We start from the raw sequence: 18,976 nt of genomic DNA, 5'->3' as shown, positions 1-18,976 counted from the left end.
TCCTCAAAGTTAATTCCAGAGTGTTTGCAAATCCCTTTCAACTTTGACTATCAGTTGTCCTTTAGGACAACTTTAGGCTTCCTTTTCAGCTCTCTATGCTGCGTTGCTAAAGAGTCCTGTCCTTTCTAATCATCAAAACCTGCATGGAACTTTACCAGAGAAACCCAGACCCCTGAGGTAGGACAGGAAGAAGAGGCCTGCACAGGGCCTCTGGTCACTGTGACAACAGATGGTGGCACACACAGACATTGCATTGGCTTCTGAGTCTAGATCTATAAATATATTTATTATAATATAACAAGAACTTAACAATAAACATATACTATATACAATACCATTACAGAGAACCCTGTTTTATATCATTCACAGAAATAGCCAGTTTTGCTCCAGTGTGATCGGTGAGGAGAGAAACGGAATTTCAGTGTCATCCGCGTGGAGTCCTGGTGACCACTAACACCTCCCTTGGAGGCAGATGCACACCAATGCTCACATTCGCCCTGCCCCAGGCAGTTAGAAATTTGTGCTCCAGTCCTTGGGTTCACACTTGCACCCTGTTTGACATAAATACTTTAAATGACATACAATGTATGTAGTTTTGTGCTTATTACTTCTTAAAATAATAAATAATATTAAAAACTGCATAACGAAGCTCGGTATCTTGTCCAAGTGGGAGCCACACTTGTAATTACTAGAAGTTGATGCCCGAGATTAGAATTGGAATTTTGTGTCATCAAATACTGAAAGATGGAAAGTGGTCCTGTCCTTCTCCTTATAAATGGTTCTTATCATGAAGTGATGACAAGCTGACTTCCCAGATAGAAAAATGATTAAATGTGTATTTGGTACCATCTTCAACCAAACAGCACGGTGGTGATGGCCTTCTTCCTGCCCTGGAATGGAAACTGATGACTGGGTGAGGTTTGAGGGTCTAAGGACTAGTGGGAGGCCTTTCTCTTTTGAGCCTTTTTGCCTCCTGGCTTCCCTTTGCTCAGGTTAGTATGTGACAAGAAGATTGATTCTGCTCATATCCAAACCTCAGGCCTTGGCTGTCATGGCTCGTCTAAAAAGGTTGTCCCCATCCCGAGAGCTCTTGTGGCAGGTGCCTTAATATATAGCTATAAATATCAAAAATAGTCTCCTGTGCTTTGTAGACATTTCTGTTCCCTCCCTCCCTCCCTCAGTCCCTTCCCCGGGCCTGGGTCCTCAGCTTTACCTCATGGAGGGAGCTGGATTGGTGTCGGCAGCCAGAACTGTGCCCTAGACCTGTGACCCTTCTTCCTCTGACAATGCCTCCATGAGGCACTGTCTTTATGGGGCTGGCTGGGAGTTACTTTTTCCAAAAATAAAGTGGGGGCATGGCCCACCCCAGGAGAGATCCTCTATTCTACACATAGAAAAATGAGAGCAAATGCCCTCTTCTGGCACTACCTACAAAGAGCTTTGGGAATTCCCACAACGTCATCCCTCTTGTGGCCTCCTCTCAGTACTTAAAAATAGCCTTTTGTTTATCAAGAAAATGCCTTGGAAATCTAAATAATTCATATTGGATAAGAGAAAGCTAGCACAACCACCTTGTCCTTCTCCAGCAAAAACATGGTAGAAAAACCCATGAAGGACAGATGGCTGTCCTCAGCAGTCCCTGCAGCTGCCGCCCTGGCCCTGTGCAGGCGGCTGGACTTCGCTTCTGTCCATCCCGGTGGGGACCAGTAGCCTCCTAGGCCTGATGCTGCACAATCCTGTCCCTCATTTTCTCTCAGCCACTTGAAAGTGTAGATTGGTTAAAAAACAAACGTAGGACTCAAAGTGTTAAGGACACTTTGATCTTATTCCAAAAGAGCCTGACGCCTAACATTGTCATAGGATAAGTGATCTATGGTGTTTTAGGGATCAAGCTTGCTCTGCAGGAAGGGAAAAACAGCTTCTCTCTCCCAGTTGAAAAATATGTGAAATATTGCACCAGGCAGAGTGAGTGCCCCTGTCCAGAGCAAATGCCTCTGCAGGAGCCAGCCAGGCCTGGCTTAACACATGTCCAGGTTCCTGCTGCCCAGACACTGTGCCCGTTTCACCCAAAGGCGAGGATGATTTTCTACATTCAATGTAGAGAATATTCAAAATGTTTAGCGCAGTGAGTTCCTTGATTGTGTTTTGTGGGCCTTTTATTGGTGTTGCTGAAAAATTATCATTGTGTACAGCATTTGCCTCACCAGACTCATCCACAGTCTTGTCATGGGCTTTCTGCTGATGTCAACCACTTTGAATATATTTCTTTATCACCACGCAGCCATGTCTGAACACAGGGCAGGGCATGTGGGGTAGGAGGGTCCATGTGTTGGTTGCAGGCTCATAGGCCTCCATGTTGCCCAGGGCGGGCCCCTCACTGCTCACGATGCCTCCAGTTGCATAAATCTTGCCATCGAGCACCACAGCACTGTCAGAGGAAAGTGGACAGATAATTAGGGCTTGAACTTCCAGCTTGGGCCTGGAGATAGACTCCTAACATTGTGTTGGTTGCCAGCTGCTTGCACCCTCTTGCAAAGGTCATGTGGATTCTTGCTGTTCTTCTTTGCCCTCTGACAAAACCTCTTTTCTCCAGGGACAATCAGGACATTGTACTGTACTGGTCTCCAAGCACAAGCCTAACCACAGCTGCAGAGTTGCCACCTGCGGTACGGGTGCTCGGCCCTCGCCACCGAACCCTTATTAAATCGTGTTGTACATACAGAGCCTTCTCAGTGGGAACAGGACTCAAGAACGCCAGGAGACAGAATAATAAGGACCTGATCTAATAGAACAGCAGCTACTTGACTGTGAGTTCTGCCTGTGCCCTGGGGCTCAGAGTTCAACCCTCTTCTTCTGTCTTCTTAACATGTGTGACCTGGGGGTGTTGTCTGCTCATGACTTCAAGGGACGGCCATACTCTGCAGAGCAATCAATGACTGCTCCAGGACCTCTTCCCTGTGAGACACTTCTGGCTTGGTCCCATCATCCCCATTAACTCTTCCCATCATGAGAGCACAGCATCAGTACCTCCCTGCGCTTCCTCCCTGCACTTCCTCCCTTAGCACCGTTTCTGTGCCCCTTCACACTGGCATCCTGATCCATGTCTCTAGCCCTCACTTCTCTTTCATTCCAGCTAGTGGCCATTTTCTCTTGGCTATTCATTGAAACTGGACACATAACTTTTCAAAGGCTCCACCTGTTTCAGAAATGCCTTGACTAGAACACATCCACCTGGACTTCTTAGCAGACACCAAGGCTTCCAGCCTGCTCTCTTCCAGGTCTACACCACACAGGGTCCTTGTGTCCCTCCCTTTGTGGACTATTATTTCCCACTTTTGCTAGGCTCAGCCTAAATATTTCCATCCACCTCTAGTCTCAGATCAGGCAGGGACCCCTCTCCGTAGCGGGCTCAATACTCCGGTTGTCTGTCAGTGATAGTATAGTCAGACTGTAATGTGCACATCACCATCATTAGAGGACGGGGCACGAGAGGAGTGCTCGAGAATCTAGAATTGCAATGCCAGCAGGGGCTTAGCAGATCTCAGGTACAACCACCTGTTTCACAGACAGAACTTTCCCAGGCCAGGAAATCATTGTCCAAGTTGCATGACATGCTAGGAGTAGGAGTTACATCTTTTCTAGCCATGCTACACAAACAGTTGGTACTCAATCAAAGCTTCATGCTGTTATACACTGAGGAGTCAGTGATTACCTTTGTGTAAGCACAAGGGTCTTCAGGAAGGACCTGCTATGCTGATAATAGGGTTTCTGGGGCCCAGAAGAGCAGGGACTGGTGTCTCATTGCCTGGGGCCAGGGGACTGGGGAACCACTCCTCGCTCTGCTTCCACTCCTCTCCTGCAGAGTCAGATCCCTATGTGCTTCTGCCCAGTCAGCCTTTGAGACTCCAGAGAAACTGGGCCTGGTTCACCTCACCTGGTTCAGCCTCCAAGGGCCATGGAGGTCATGCACGTGATCACAGCATTTATTAAGAAGCCACATGTTCTTGTGCAGTTCTGGCAAGCACCCTGGGAGAAGGTAGCCTCCCCTCTCATGGAAAGGAGGATGGCCTTGATGCCTCCTCCAGCATGAGATGGGGTCACCTGGAGCTACAGGTTGGGACTCTTGAGCCAGTGGGTGCCATGGCTGCCCTTGGGTGCTCCCTGCTCTGCTCTGGCTCTGACATCTGTCCTTGCGTTGGAGGGGAGGGTCACTACTCTGGCCTGGAAATCGCTTAGTAATGGAAAGGTGGTAAGTCCTTGTGATCACACCACTCCCATTGTCTCTGTCTGTCCCCCACACCTTTACAACCCCGGCCGAGTTGCCTCACCTGCAGAACTGGCGAGAATGGTTCATGTTGGGGCCCGCCTTGATGTTGCCTTTGTCTGGGTCATAGATGGTTGTGGCTCTGGCATAAGCCCCACCCAGGATGAACACGAAGCCATTGAGGGTGACTGCAGGTGCATACTTGTTGTCTGTGAGGACAACAGAGCAGGTGGGTCAAGATGTGTGGTCATTGCCTTCCCTCCCCTTTCTTTTTAGAAGACCAACCCCCAATATCATAATTGGCCTGAGGATAGGCTTGGGGCCAAGGGCACCTGTAGCCTTGACTGGCTTGCCTTTCTCCAGATGCTAAGACTCTGGCTGCACCTGGGTTCGGAGGCACCCACTCCCTAACCCCCAGACCTGGGTCTGCAGAACCACTGGGCTCAGCCTGGGCTGCTGAGGTTGAATGAATGAACGAGTCGGGTAGGAGGCACCCCACTGGCTTGGGCTGAGGAGACCTCTGGTCCTCACCGATCATTGGAGACTCGATGAAGCTCCAAGTGTTGTTCTGTGGCACATAGGACTGAAGGACGCCTGCAGCTCGGCCTGCCTCGTTTACCCCACCAAACACATAGATCTTGCCACCACACACGGTGGCTGCTGCAGAGTGCACTGCCTTGGGCAGAGGAGCCACTGCCTCCCATTGGTTGGTGATTGTGTCATACCTGTGGAAAGAGGAGAAAAGAGGAGTGTGCAGGGCAAGGTCACAGCCAAGGGCAGGCAGCAGTACTTGGGGGAGAAGAGCCATCTGTTTCTTGTCCTTTGCAACGCTGGCATGGCCTGAGCCCACAGGAGGGGGCACTGGTGTGAGGGGCTCCAGGCCTCTAGAGTTGCTTCAAACTGGTCCTCTTAGCCTCCTCTTGAACCTCAGTGGATACCGTTGCTTGTAAAGCCTCTCTGCTGACTCCTGTCTCCTGCCTTTGCTCACACAGCTCACCTGTTCGTGGACCCATCAGCCCTTCATCCAGCTCCAGCCCACCCTTCCCTGTGGTGATCCTGCCTGCTATGTACCAGGCTCTGGGATAGAAACTGAGGGGATGAGGGTGAACCAAGTGCCATTCCTGCCTTTCAGGAGCTGGTGGCCCCGTGAAGAAGACAGAAAATTAAGAAAACGCACAGGAACCGATGACAGTGCAGGATGTTGGTGTGACAGTGAGTGATGGACCAAAGCACACGCAGCAGGGCACCTAGCCTGCTTTCCTAGGTAGGGTTAGGCTTCCTGGAGAGTGACTCTGGGCTGGGCCTGGAGGGGGAAATCAGCTACCAACTGGGGAGGAGAGCCCCAGAATGGCTGAGCTCAGGCAACGCACCCCAGGTGAGGGGACAGTTGTGGGGTTGGTGGCATTTGGGGACCTTTTGGATTAGTCTGGAATGGCCAGAGGTCAGGTGGATTCAAAGGCCATGCATGCCTACCTCAGGGGTCCAGCTTTGTGAACAGGGCAGTGGGGAAGCCCAAAAGGTTTAAGCAGAGAGATAGTATGACAATGAAACCTGGACTCAGAGGAGTTACTGTGGCTGCAGGTGGATACAGTGCTTCAGTGAGGAGGCTGGAAGCAAAGAGAGTAGTTAAACCAGTCTGCTACAGGAAGCATGGTGAGAAGTCACAGTGGCTTGGTCCAAGAGATGACGAGAGCATGAGGAAGTGGGAAAAGGAGAGGGTGGGACAGAGCTGAGCGGCACGGAGCTGCTCAGGTGAGTCAGGGTCACTGCCTTGGGAGACTGGATGGAAGTAGCTATGGTGGGTGGGCAGGGAACCCAGGCTGGGTGGGGAGGGAGGGTGATTCCAGTTTTAATCAGGTAGAGTTTAGTATTTAGACACTACTAAAGTGTCTGTGGGTGGCAGGTTGGGTTTATACAGGAGCAGGGGGGTGGATGGTTCTGGGTTAAATATTCAGCTTTGGGGTCATTGGTACAAAGATAGAAATGAGGCCAAGGACTGCATTGGGAGAGTGCTGGTGGTATGAGGCTGGGGATATGCCAAGGCCATCAAACAGCCAGTGACCATGCTGCTGAGGTGGAGGGCTTCAAGTGTGGAGGCTGAGGTGAGAGTGCTTATGACACTCCTGCAGTCAAGGGTACCCTAGGTGGAGCAGGAGATGCAGAAGCCATTGTGTGTAGCAGCTGCAGGGGAGGCTTTGCAGTGAAGACTAGAGACAGCAGGTGTAGACTTGGAGGAAACTTAGCTGTGAAGAGGGGCAGAGAAGGTAGCACCCAGAAAGAGATAGAGGGCAAGAGGGAGTTTTGTCAGTGGAATGTAAATCAATGTTTATCAGCCACCTCTCTGAGGAAAAAGTTCTGCTGTGTAGCTTTTGCTGAGTTCTGGGGTGTAAATCCTCCCACCTGCCTGACTTTAAGCTACCAATGGGATGATGTAGCGGGGAGCCAGCTGTGGCCACAATTCTCTAGACCCTTCCAATGCAGCTACAACAGGCATCTGGACCCTCTAGAGCAGGCAAAAGAACAAAATGGCAGACAATTACAGAGTGATGAATTGTGAGTATGAATTACTTGTGTTCATATATATCTGTAAGGATATAATTTAATTTTTAGTAATAGCCACAGTTGATAACTGGCTTATAGAATTCCCAGATTTTTAACAATTGGCTCTCATGAGCCAGTATGAACCAGCTTCAGCACACCACATGTTTTAATTTGTTTTTGGGAGGGGAGGTTTAATTGTGTTTCCATGCTAACAGGAAGGAGCCCAAGTGGATAAGGAAAAACTAAATACACAGTTGGCTATTATACTGGTGCATTCCACATCTGTGGATTCAACCAACTGTAGCTAGAAAATATGAAAAAAAATGCACCTGTACTGAACATGTACTGACTTTTTTTCTTATTATTCCCTAAACAATATAGTGTGACAACTGTTTGTGCAGCATTCACATTACATTACGCACTGTAAGTAATGATGAAATGATTTAAATTATTTAACGTATATGGAGCAGTAATCATAGGCTATATTCCAACATTACACCATTATATACAAGGGACTTGAGAATCCACCAAGGATTTGGGTATCTGCTAGGTTCTGGAACCAATCCTTATGGATACCAAGGGACAGTGGTGTAAGAGAGAGAAGGTGTCACATGCTTGTAGCCCTGGGCTCAGGTAGGAGGATTGTTTGAGCTTAGGAGTTAAAGACCAGTCTAGGAAACATGGTGAAATCCTATCTCAAAAAAACAGAAATGAAGGAAGGAAGGAAGAAAAGAATGAAGAAGGAGGAAAGAAAGAAGAAAAAGAAAAGAGGGAAGAGCTGGTGAAGTAAGGCTTCTGGTAGATCCAGCAGATGCAAATTGAATCCAGGGTGAGGAGGAGAGGGGGTGCCTATGGGCAAGAGAGAAGAAGGTAAGGATGGTAGGGGTGCAGGGACATTTGGTGAACTGAGAAGGAAGAAATATGTCCTCTTCACTGATAGACCTCTTTTCTTGGGAAGCAAGAGGTACAACTGGCACTAGTAGCGGGGCAGTCTATTTGTGGGGTCCAAGCTTTGAGGAGAGAGGGAGAAGAACAAATACCTGCTCTTGAGAGTGAGGCAAATGGCTGACAAGGCAACCCCAAGAGCCTGCCTTTCAGCATCTAGTGCATCACAGAGCCAGTCTGCAGGATGGTGGGATTTTCCCCATCAGCTGCAGGGATAGTGTGGTATTGGGCTGAATGGATCCACTGAACATGTGCTAAGGGATGAGGAAGTAGCAAAGTGAGAGGATGGAGAAGTGATGGAACCTGAGGTCCAGACAAGACAGGGGTAAAAGGAAGGAAGCAGCTGCTGGGAAGAGCAGAAATGGGATTAAGCACACTGGCCAAGGGACTGGGATCCTTGAGGTCTTTCTTCACGGGGGCACTTCTTTATCCCAGTCCTCAGCATCTGTCCAGTGTTCTTCAGGGCTGGCTGTCCTCACCATGCTCTTTTCTGACTCCAGCTGTCCCTGCACCTACTCACTACCCATCAGCACATCCATGGCTTCCACACTGCTCTGTGTGTGCATGGACTCAGAGCAGGGTCCAGAGTCAGCTCACTGTGCCACCGGAGTTGTTGTTTTTTTTTCCAGCACACTGTTCCAACTTTTCTTCTGTGAGCCTCCTTTGGTCAGGAGCTGTAATCCAGTGGGAGCTCAGTGCCCCAGGAACAGGGTCTTCTGTAGTCTGTGCCTCTAGTCCTGAGTGTGTATGTGGGAGGATGGGAAGGGGACAGCCATGTGGCATTCAGTTCTGGCCTTGGATTTGAAGAGAGGCTAAAGTCTCTTTAACAGGCAACAGGGCTCATTCTGTTTGGGCACGAAGGGATGATATACGGCTGGTATTCAATGGAGTAAGTGTCCTTTTGGACAGTGTCAGAAGTTCAGATGTGTTTTTTAAGCCAGTATGGCAGAGAGCCAAAAAACTCCTGCAAGAGGAGCTGGGAGACAGAGGAAGATTATGTGGCCGTTAGTCCTCAGTCTTTTGCTATAATGGCATATTCTGCCAAACACAAATTTCCTGAGAGCTTGTTATTCCAGGTGGCTGATTGCCAAGCCATGAGCCCTCCCGTCAGCTCAATCTGTCAGCTTCCTGCTTGAGAAGGATATGCTAATGACATGCAAATGACCTGCTGAGTGAGGCGCTCCACTATCATTTATCCAGTAACCACAGCTACTGCAATATATTGCTATAAAATATTAGACCCAGTTATTTATATAATGATATAATACAGGTTTGTCTATGGCACTGTTGTTTTAATCTATAATTATATGATCTTGCTCTATTCCTGTAATACAGTAATGTAATATAATTATAATGCACTATATATCTCATTCATTATCAATATAATAGCAATTTGTACCATTAGTGCTTCCTGGGGAACAAAGCGCCCTCGTGTCTGTCCTCATTATGCTGACCTTCCTATCACCCTGAATTCTCATCATTGCCACCATGTGGCACAGAAACTGACTTACCTAAAGGGGTAAGACACCTGCTCCTTGGAAAGCAGTGTCCTCTCTCCTGCACCCTCCACCCCCTTGCATGAACATAACCCAGGGGTCTTCAAGTCTGTGTCCTGTTCCTACAAGGACAGCTGACAGATTCCCAGGGGCTGAAGCAGGGCTCAGGACCCCTCTGGGCTCCATGTTGTCCTGACTGCTCTTCTATCCATTGGGACGCTCATGGTGGTCTTGCTCACATGGTGACTGTGCTGACATTTCCTAGGCAGCAGGAAGTCTAAGCCCCCCAGGGAAGACTTGGGCCTTGGAGATGCTGCAGGGCCCGAGAGAAGCAAAGCTTGTCTCTACCTCTTAGTCAGTGTATCTGATCCTCGAACAAATCCTCGTATTTATCAACAAGTATAACTTTGCAAAATGAGTAATCAGCGTCTTAGGAGATTAAAAATAGCTGATAAAAGCAAGGCAGGATGACATATCCAGCTCGGTTTACTCCTACATAGAAAATGTCTCCTTTTTCATGCGTTCATTGACAGATGATTGGAAGCTGATACTTCTGGAAGGCTTGGGGCACATGTGGCTATGCAGTGGGTCACGCTAAAGACCCCCAGTGTCAGGACTGCTCTAGGTCCATCAACAGTATTAATATCCTCATAATCACACTGGGATTCCCCATTGTCTTCAAATCAATATGACAATTAAATGTTGTTCCTGAGCCATCTCTGGGCTCCACTTGGGGGAGTTAAAAGCCCACAATGAGCGTTTAGTGCCTGTCTCACTCTGAAACCATTGTTGCTGTAACATTTGTCAAGTGTCCAATTAGCCACTGTGGGGTGGCAGCAGGGTAGGGATATTTCATATTGAGGGGTATGTGTTGCTTCATAGGCAAAAGGATAGCACATGGGAAGGTTTGCTTTCTGGTGGTAGATAATGATGTGGGATGGTGGGCCAGGGTATAGGATAGACTGGGAAGAGGACTCTGGTGATCTAACTGTGACATTCTGAACTATAATATGGGGACAGGTCAGTCTTACTTGTCACCCTCCAGGGTACTAGTTTCTTCCAAACCAGACTGCAGCCCTCCATTTCCTCTGCTAACTCATGATAGCCAGTGTCCTGGACACTAGGGAAAGGACCCTCAGATACTGCCCCCTCCAGCCTCTGGCCCCTGGTCCTATAGAACCTGTGTTCTATAGAAGGAAGACAGCCTGTGACTTATAGCAGAGGGTAGACTAATGTGCAAGTCTTGGACTCATTGGCTTATATTTTCTTCCAGAGAATTCTAGTGAGCTGGCAAGACTGTGCCCCCCAAATTGCTCATTTAGTCTGTGGTGACCCTTTCCTGCACTACTGCAGATTTCCTGGGATGTGTGGGATAGAGTGAGGAAAGGAGCTCCCTGGTGTATAACCCCAGTTTGGCAGGGGACAAGGAGGCACTGCCAACAGCACGACCCACATTTGGGCCATGGATTTCACTTTGCCCCTGAGTTCTGGCAAGTCTCTGAGCTGGCACTCACAGTCCAGTGTGTCTCCTTTCTACCTGTTAGCCTAGCCAAGCTTACTCTGTGTCCTTCCAGGCTTGGGCCTTGGGTCTCTATCTAGTCTGACACCTAAAAGAGTTGTCGACAAGAGTGACTGGGGATGACCAAAGCAGATGTCACCCTGCCTTCTTCTAGCTTACATGCACAGTCCTATCTCACTGCTGTGTTTAAACAGCCTGGATTACAGCCTTTGAATGGTCTAGTATGTAGGCTAGGGGCAGTTTTGGTGAGGAAGAAGCAATGTGATTTTTAGCTTTTGGTGAATGTGAGAGGATGCCCTGTGTGAACTGTGACCTCCTTACCTCTCCACATGGTCCACGTTGCCTGATACACCAAGTCCTCCAAGGGTGTAAATCTTCCCATCATAGACAAGGCTGTTATGCCGACAGCGTGGGACCGTCATTCTGGAGACCAGGTTCCAGTTATCGAGCAGGGACATGTAGCACCAGACATCAGCCAGCGTCACCCCTGATTCCATCCCACCTGTAGGCGGTATGGGGGTACACAGGCAGGCAGGGGCTGAGGAAGGGCCCAGGGTTGGCAGGCCCAGCCCTAGGGGCAGAAGGAAGAGGCTTCACCTACAAAGCAGACACTCTGGGGACTTGGCCTTCCTCAGCCCTGCCATGTGGGCAGAGGTCCCTTTGGGGATCCCATCTCGGTCCCCATCCCAGTCCTGAGGGCTCACCTGAGAGGTAGATGTTGTCCCCCGCACTCACTACACTGAAGAACTCGCGGTCATAAAAAGGCAGCGAGGCCAGGGGGTACCACTTGTTGTTCTGTGGGTTCCAGCAGGTGACAGCCACCAGTGAGCGCTGGGTCATCCCCACCATCTGACGGCCCCCAACCAAAACGATGACCTCAGCCACACCTGCAGGGACATGGATGGGCACCCTTGGATCACACCCTGATACTGTCAGCATCCATGCCTGGCTTCTCTCTGTGGGACCACCCAGAGCCGGGTTGAGCTCACAGCACCTGCAGATGGTGGGTTTGGGCCAGTACCAAATTGAGTACCTGCTGAGAGGCGGGGCCGGGTTCGGGGTGTTTGCATCTCCTGGCGGGCGTGGGGCAGCATGTGGTAGCGTTTGGCCTCATTGACTAGGTCCCGACATGCTTCCGATGATTTGATTAGCTCCTCGTTGTCCACCACATTGAGCAGGTAGCTTGGGTGGATGAAGGGGAGACGGACAACTGCCAAGAGCTCAGCTGCATACTGTGAGAAAAGGGAGACACAGGCTTTGCTCAGACTCCGGGAAGGGAGGTGCCTCTTGTGAGTTGTATGGAGAAGGGAAAAAGAGGTGTGGGGTTGCCCCAAGGTGATAATTCCAGGCTGTGCCTGGCTTGGAAGTGCCTACACTCTGCCCAGCCTGGCATAGACAGACAATGGAAACCTGTTGGTTGAGCTGTGAGGGGCAGTTAGTACACCTGGAAGTTGCAGCTGGCCTGGGGTGGCCCATCCCTCCATCCATCCATCCATCCATCCATCCCTCCCTCCATCCATCCATCCATCCATCCATCCATCCCTCCCTCCCTCCATCCATCCATCCATCCATCCATCCATCCATCCCTCCCTCCCTTCCTCCCTCCCTCCATCCATCCATCCATCCATCCATCCATCCATCCATCCATCCCTCCCTCCCTCTAGCACCTCATTTCCACACTCCACCCAGGTTGTGGCTGCTTGCTTTATACCAGGCTGCCAGGGGCGAACCAAGGAGAGTATGAGTCTCAACGAGGTGTGAGTGCAGTAGGATCTTGACAGCAGGTGAATTTAAAGGAGACAGTGACTTGTAGATGACTGTGAGAGCTTTCAGGTCCCCAACACCACAATTCCCTGGTCTCCTTATCTCACACTGGCTCCTGGCTCTTCTCACCCTCTATTGAAGGTTTTTCATGGACTGACTTGAATCTCTCTGCTACCTGGCGAGCTGCTCATCATGCTGTCCACTTCACTTTCAGCCCATGAATAACTGGTGACTATCACGTGTCACGCATTAGTCTCGTTACTGGGGGTGCAGAGGCTGATGAGACCTCCCTCTGTGACATCAAGGTGTTCACAGTTTTATGGCAGTCAGGAACAGGAGTCTAGGTAGAGCTGCAGGGTGTTCAGGAGTGAGAGGTGTCATAGGCAGATGATGTCTGAATTGGGTGATGTCTGATTGGGACTCCTTCCAGGTGGAAGGTAGGGGGAGGCAACCATTCAAAGCCTGAGCAGAGCCATGGAGAGTAAAAAAGATGTTGCATTTGGGGGATTACATGGAGTTTATTTTGGTTGGATAAAAAGATTTTTGTTGGGGGTTGAGCAATTATCAGATAGGGAACAGTGAGCCTGGAGAAGTTCTTGTGGACAGGCCTGGTTGATCCCATCCTACACTGGCCACTGGCTGTGGGACTTCTGCGAGTTGATGTGGGAACCAATGAAAGATTTTAAACAGAGTGACAACGTGACCCAATTTGCTGTTTAGAAAGAGCACTCCTGCTGCAGGGTAGAAAATGGATTTAAAGGGAGCAAGATGGATGGAAAGGAAACCACTGCAGAGATGCTGGCTGTGACCTTGTTGAGATAGGGATGGGGGCGGGGAAAGAGGGATGTGAACCCATCTAAGAGGGAGGAAGGAGGCAGAAATAATCACTGTGTGACCAATGAATGGACCGTGTGGTGGAATTATGTTTGGCAGTGGGCAGGACTGAAACAATGAACACAGGAAAGGTGTGGGCTTTGGATTTGATGAATTAGAAAGGTTGATGTCCAGTAGGTGACTGAAGGCAGAGACCTGCAGCCCAGAAGGGAGCTTGGGATGGGGAGGTAGATTTAGAGAGCTGTAGTGAATTGTGGCAATCACTATTATTAGCTGCCAACCTAATTTACTTCCTTGGAAAAGAAATCTTGCCTTCTCCCCAACTAATGAATCCGAGGACTTCCCCTCTGAGGAGCTGAGGGGCTCTGAGAAGCTGGCAGCTGGGTTGAGGTAAGGCAGTCATCTCTGCATGCCATTTGCACGCAGTACCATTGATCTTAGCATCTGGTCCATCCCTCTCAGCCTTGTCCCTCTTCTTGCTCTCGATGGAACATGACAACTCAGTTACCTCAGGGATCTGGCCTTTCTGATTCTGTTCCTCCTGATCAGGTCCTTATTTTGGGGCTATTGTCCTGTTCTTTGGGTGCATTCCCCCGTCCTGGGCTTCATGCACCTGCACCAATTCCCATGTTTTTCACCCAGGAGAACCAAGGCAATTCCCTTCTGAGTGGGGCCTGTCAGGGCTTTCTAGGGTGTGCATGTAACCAGTGGGTGCCCTGTTACACAGGTGTCCCTCTGGGGACATTGCCATCCTTTCCTTCCTCCTCTGGAAAAAGGCTTGGCTTGGATTCCGCCAATGTTCTCTCCTGTCAAGTGTGTGTGCCTTGGTTTCCTGTCTCCAGTGTGGTTTCTATTTGTTCTCCATTCATTGATAACCAAAGCATGCTGGGGCTCCTCTTGAGGGTCTGAGCTGCAGAGAGCCTAAGCACCCTGCTCAAGCACCCACTACACCCTGCAGGGCCCAGTGCTGCCCACTGGTCCCTGGTCAGCTTGCATCTCCTTCAAAATGGAATGGCACCTCTGGTGACTGATGCTTGTCTGTACAACCTCCCTTCCCCTCTCAGCTGTCGGGGAAGGAGTGTGTGTGTGTGTGTGTGTGTGTGCGCGCGCATGCGCGCGCGCACCTGCCTAGTGCCTTCCATACACCCCCTGCTGGCCAGACAGGAAGCCCTACCTCATTCACCTTCCTTTATCCTTGCTGCAGACTGAAGGGTACCTCAAACCCAAAAAGAAGGGACAGGGAGGGGCAGTCCCTACCTGGGCACGTGATGCAGGATCCTTCTTGATCCACTTGATGACTGTCTCATACACCAGTTCCTCGGCCTTGGTGTTGAGGCTGTCATTGGAGACATAGGCGATGAAGTCATCCTTGGAGATGCTGAGAATCTCTTCCTGGGCTGCCACCTCAGGGAAGATCTGCAGCGCGAAGGCCTTGGCCATGTGGTAGAGCTCGCTGCACTGCATGGCCTCTGCCATGGCCAGTACACCCAGGCAGTTGCTGGCGGTCAGCTGCTTCTCTGGGATGACAATGTAGGACCACTGACCCAAGGGCCCTGAGAGAGTTGCCTCTTGTTCCCACCACCATCACCAGATCCCCCTCTGTGTCCATGTCCTTATGACCCTGCCTCCAGCATCCAGAGTCCCCACGAGCCCCTTCCTGTGTCCATGCCCTGGGTTTTCCTCTGCCCCAGCTCATGCTGACTCTCCTAGGCCTCCCTCTGCTGCTGCAGGTGCTGGCAGAGGGAAGAAGACTGTGAGGGGTAGGAAGTTTCCTCACTGCCTTTTGCGGGAGGGCTGGGACTTCAGAGGCTGCACCTGGGTGGGGGATGGGGCCACACTGTGGCTACGGTGTCTTCCATGATCATGACAAGCATGCATGAGGTCCCAGATTCCTTTGGTAGTCATGTCAGGAGTAGCACCCTCATATACTAATCCGCTGCCTCTCATAGGCCTCAACCTCCCCCAGTCCACCCTCTAGAATCTGAGGTAGACCTGGCCAGTAGTCCTGAGATCTGGCTATGACTCTTCTGGCCCACACAGGTCCATCAGCATGTGAGTCTCACACTCAGCCACCCTGGCTCTTGACCCTTTTAGATTGCTCAGTCCCCTAGTTGTCCTTACCTGAGCTGCTCCCACCTGACTCAACTAACTTTCTCTCTCCACATGTTATACCCTAAGCCACAGTTCTTTCTGATACTTGTTCTTTCCCCACACCCCCACCCCCAAGCTGGACAGTACTAAGCCACAAAGTAAGCATGTTCTGGGTTGAGAGCCTGGGGAAGACCCTGACACCTAGATTCCTCATCTTGTCCACAGGCCTGGGCATCCAAGGGACAGTTCAAATGGCTAGGCCTGTCCTTGCATCTGGGGTAGCCCAGGCATTAATACACTTAAGAGGAAACAGGTGTGTGGCTGCTTCATTCAGGACTTGTAGGCAAGGGCAGAGACCAGGCTCTCCCATGAACAGATTGTTTGGACAGTCTCGTGGCCCATTGGTTCTCACAAGGCCTGCTGGGCTATGGTGACCCTTTCCTTCCTACAAGTGATGCAGAGTCCCCCTAAGACCATACTTTGCATCAGGTTATTCAGGTGCTCAGGTGAAAACAGTGTGGTGAAATCCAGCCATATCACGGAGTGGTTTAGGGGTACACACAGTCCTCCCCTCTCAATCCTTGCTGGGCTTTTCACATATCTGCACTATTCCTCCCAAGTGACACAGGGGCCCCCTGGCAGCTCACCAAGAAAGGACACACAGACTTTGCAGAAGGTGTGGAACTGGAACTTGCTGGCTGCCTCCAGCAGAGTCTTGGCATTGGCAGAGTCGATGACCAGCGAGCCTGTGTAGACAAACTCCAGCAGCAGCTCCAGCACGTCAGCCTGCAGATTGGACAGCACCAGCTCCAGCTTCTCCCGGCTGCCCTGGCTGCCATCCTGCACCGACCTAGGCACAGAGACCAGGGTGTCCTCACCTGCCACCCCGCGGCCACTGTGCCGCTTTCTCACAGGGCCAGATCTCCCTGTACACCTCTGTCACGCCTTTCGTTTTAGGACTCAAAGGACACAGCAATGACACACCTGACCCTAATGACCTGACACGGGATCTGAAAGAGAAGAGTCTGACCAGAGGCGCCCAAAAGAACAGAAAACCCTGCTTATCACTACTCGGCATGTCCATGCAAAAAAAGATGCAAATCAAAAAGCATGAGCTGTGGATGGGGACGAGGACCAGGACTGGCCTCAAAGGGAAACAATACGGTTCAGCCCCCTGCTGGCCCTGGTGTCTGCACCAATGGGACCAGTGTGCCCTGTCAGCGCCCACTAGCTACCTCAGATGGCAGATTCTCCAGCTGCCCACGGCTTGCAAGGATCCCAATTAGCTGGCATCTCAGCCAATCAGGAGGCTTCCTCTGAGTGCCTACAGACCCAAGGCCCCAAGCTGCCCCAGGAGCCCCTCCAACCCCATTGCTTTCCAAAAACATATTGTTTCCTTTTAGGCATGGAAGGGAAGCCCTTCATGACATTGCTTTGAAACTGAAGACGAGACGAGATAGACTAGACGGACAGAATGGTTAGAGCTGGGAGGGGGAGAGGGGAACAACCAAGGACTTCCGCCACAGACAGCCAGCAGCCATGACCTGGGGCCTGGCCCGGGGCGGGGGCCCTCCTGCCACATGGAACACGGGGTCAGAGGTCAGAGTGGCCTGCGTGTAGAGTGTGCATCGGGCTTGTGAACTGGGGGGGAGTAGGGGAGGGACACAAATATATCAGTATGTTTATATCTGGTGTCTACAGAAATACGAAACCATTACAAAGGCTCCTAAGGCCTGGCAGCCGCTCCCTAAAGCTGGACCTGGAAGGAAACAGATAAGATGAAGCAAAAATAACACCGACACAGAAGTGAGGCCGGGAAGAAAAATACCCAGAGCGTTAAAAGTCAGGAGGCAGGTTTCTCAGAGGCCATCAGCTTGGCCGCCCCGTCTTGGCCACTGACTTCTGAAGTTCACCCACTCACTTCCAAGGAGGCCAGGGAATCAAGACTCTCGTGACTGGTTCCTTGAGTGTACCTGGGGCTGGCAGTGGGGGTGGAATGGTGCCTGGCAAAGCAGCAGACTGGCCACAGAGAAGCTGGCCACTGTGTACGTGGGTGGACAGAGCACTGGCAAGAAGTGAGGGAACCTGGGTGCCCTGCTTTGCCACTGACAGGTGGGCAGCCTGGGCCTCTCAGGCCCTCAGCTTCCTCTTCTGTAAAACAAGAGGATTGAACTAAATGAAGCCTAACATTCCATGAAGACTTAGCATAACACCCATCCTTCCCATGAGGCTCTTTTTATGTGACAGTACCCGCATTTCTACCATTAGGGCAACATTCTTTTAGGTTAAGGCCTTTAAAACCCAGACACAATCCTGCAGAGATCAGGTTACACCACTGCTGGTGTTCAGGGCTCCCTCCCAGGGGTGCTGTGCTGGGCCTTTTCTACCACGCTCCCTAAGAGACCTTAGGCTTCTAAGCCTGGGCAAGCCTAGGAAGCTGAGAAGACAAGCTGCAGGCCACACAGAGGGTCTGGTCAGAGGACCCTCCAAACCCCCACATGTGCAGTGATTCCTAAAGTGACTTCATAGATCTTATCTTCTGTTGTCAGGATGGACTCCCATGCTTGGGTATCTCTGTTAGGTATAAAAAGAGTTTATTATGTACTCCCCTGATATCAGAAATCCTTAGTGCTGCAGGCTTCAGAGGCCATCTGGTCAAACTCTTGTTCCAAGTCTTTGCAGCCTTTGCCTTCATTCCCTTGTGCCACTAACTGGTCTTTCCTACGTATGCCGGACATGCTCTGTGAAGGTCACACTGGACCACAGCCCAGAAGAGCTGATGGAATCAAAATGGGTTGCTTACCTTCTCCTAAGTTTCCTGTCACTGTTGCCTCCACTACTGATCTGCCTAGCTGTGTCCCAAGTCCTCAGGCAGAGGATCTCAGCCCAGTGAAGAGCTGAGGTGAGATTTCAGGATGCATGCACACACACACACACACACACACACACACACACACACATATGTGACATAAAGGTTCATGACCATGGCTAACCCAGTGAGAAGGGGTGATGGCAGATGGACAGCCTGAGGCCCCAAGTGATGTTTGAAGGACCGGCACAGCTTCACTGAGAGGAGGTCTGTTTGTTTCTCCCAGAGTCTGAACCAGGGGGAGGGTCCTGGGGAGGTACTTGAATTGCTGAGGAGCACTAGATTGTGAGGTGCCCTGCAGGGGATGGAGAGTATAGTGATGCCGTTAAGTTGGAGGGAATCCTGGCCATGGGATGCGAGGCTGGGGTTCTGCTCTGGTGGGGTGGAAGGGATCATTGGACAAGTGATTTGTAGGGAGTGGGGTTAGAAATGCTGACCTTCTCACTTGGCCTTAGGGGAATACTTCGAGTGTGAGGGAGGCTTTGTTGGCAGCTGAGTCCAAGGTCTGAGGAGGCAAGGCCCAGACAGGGAGGTCTGTGCATCTTATCAGCACACATGTGATATCTACACAGGTGTTGTGAAGGCTGAGGGAGTTTGGCAGCAGTTTTGTCCCTGACTATGGACTGGGCCTGTATGACTATGTATGGGCCTGG

At 50.8% G+C, this 18,976-nt stretch overlaps 1 protein-coding gene across 5 annotated transcripts in view; it reads right to left on the bottom strand.

The window, feature by feature from the left end:
* Positions 1-265: 265 nt before the first annotated feature.
* The window catches only part of Klhl29 (kelch like family member 29), a 297,434-nt gene continuing 278,723 nt past the window's right edge, over positions 266-18,976 (bottom strand). For all 5 annotated transcript variants that reach the window (XM_074049261.1, XM_074049262.1, XM_074049260.1 and 2 more), the window contains 8 exons: positions 16,102-16,304; positions 14,621-14,880; positions 11,799-11,997; positions 11,470-11,652; positions 11,087-11,267; positions 4,796-4,989; positions 4,329-4,473; positions 266-2,428 (listed from right to left, as the gene is read on the bottom strand). In XM_074049261.1, coding sequence (XP_073905362.1) covers positions 2,245-2,428; positions 4,329-4,473; positions 4,796-4,989; positions 11,087-11,267; positions 11,470-11,652; positions 11,799-11,997; positions 14,621-14,880; positions 16,102-16,304 — 1,549 coding nt within the window. In that variant the 3' untranslated portion in view covers positions 266-2,244. The remainder of the gene's footprint in view (positions 2,429-4,328; positions 4,474-4,795; positions 4,990-11,086; positions 11,268-11,469; positions 11,653-11,798; positions 11,998-14,620; positions 14,881-16,101; positions 16,305-18,976) is intronic.

Source organism: Castor canadensis, chromosome 12, assembly GCF_047511655.1.
Source record: "Castor canadensis chromosome 12, mCasCan1.hap1v2, whole genome shotgun sequence".
NCBI lineage: Eukaryota > Metazoa > Chordata > Mammalia > Rodentia > Castoridae > Castor > Castor canadensis.
This window is presented reverse-complemented; position numbering and strand designations above follow the sequence as displayed.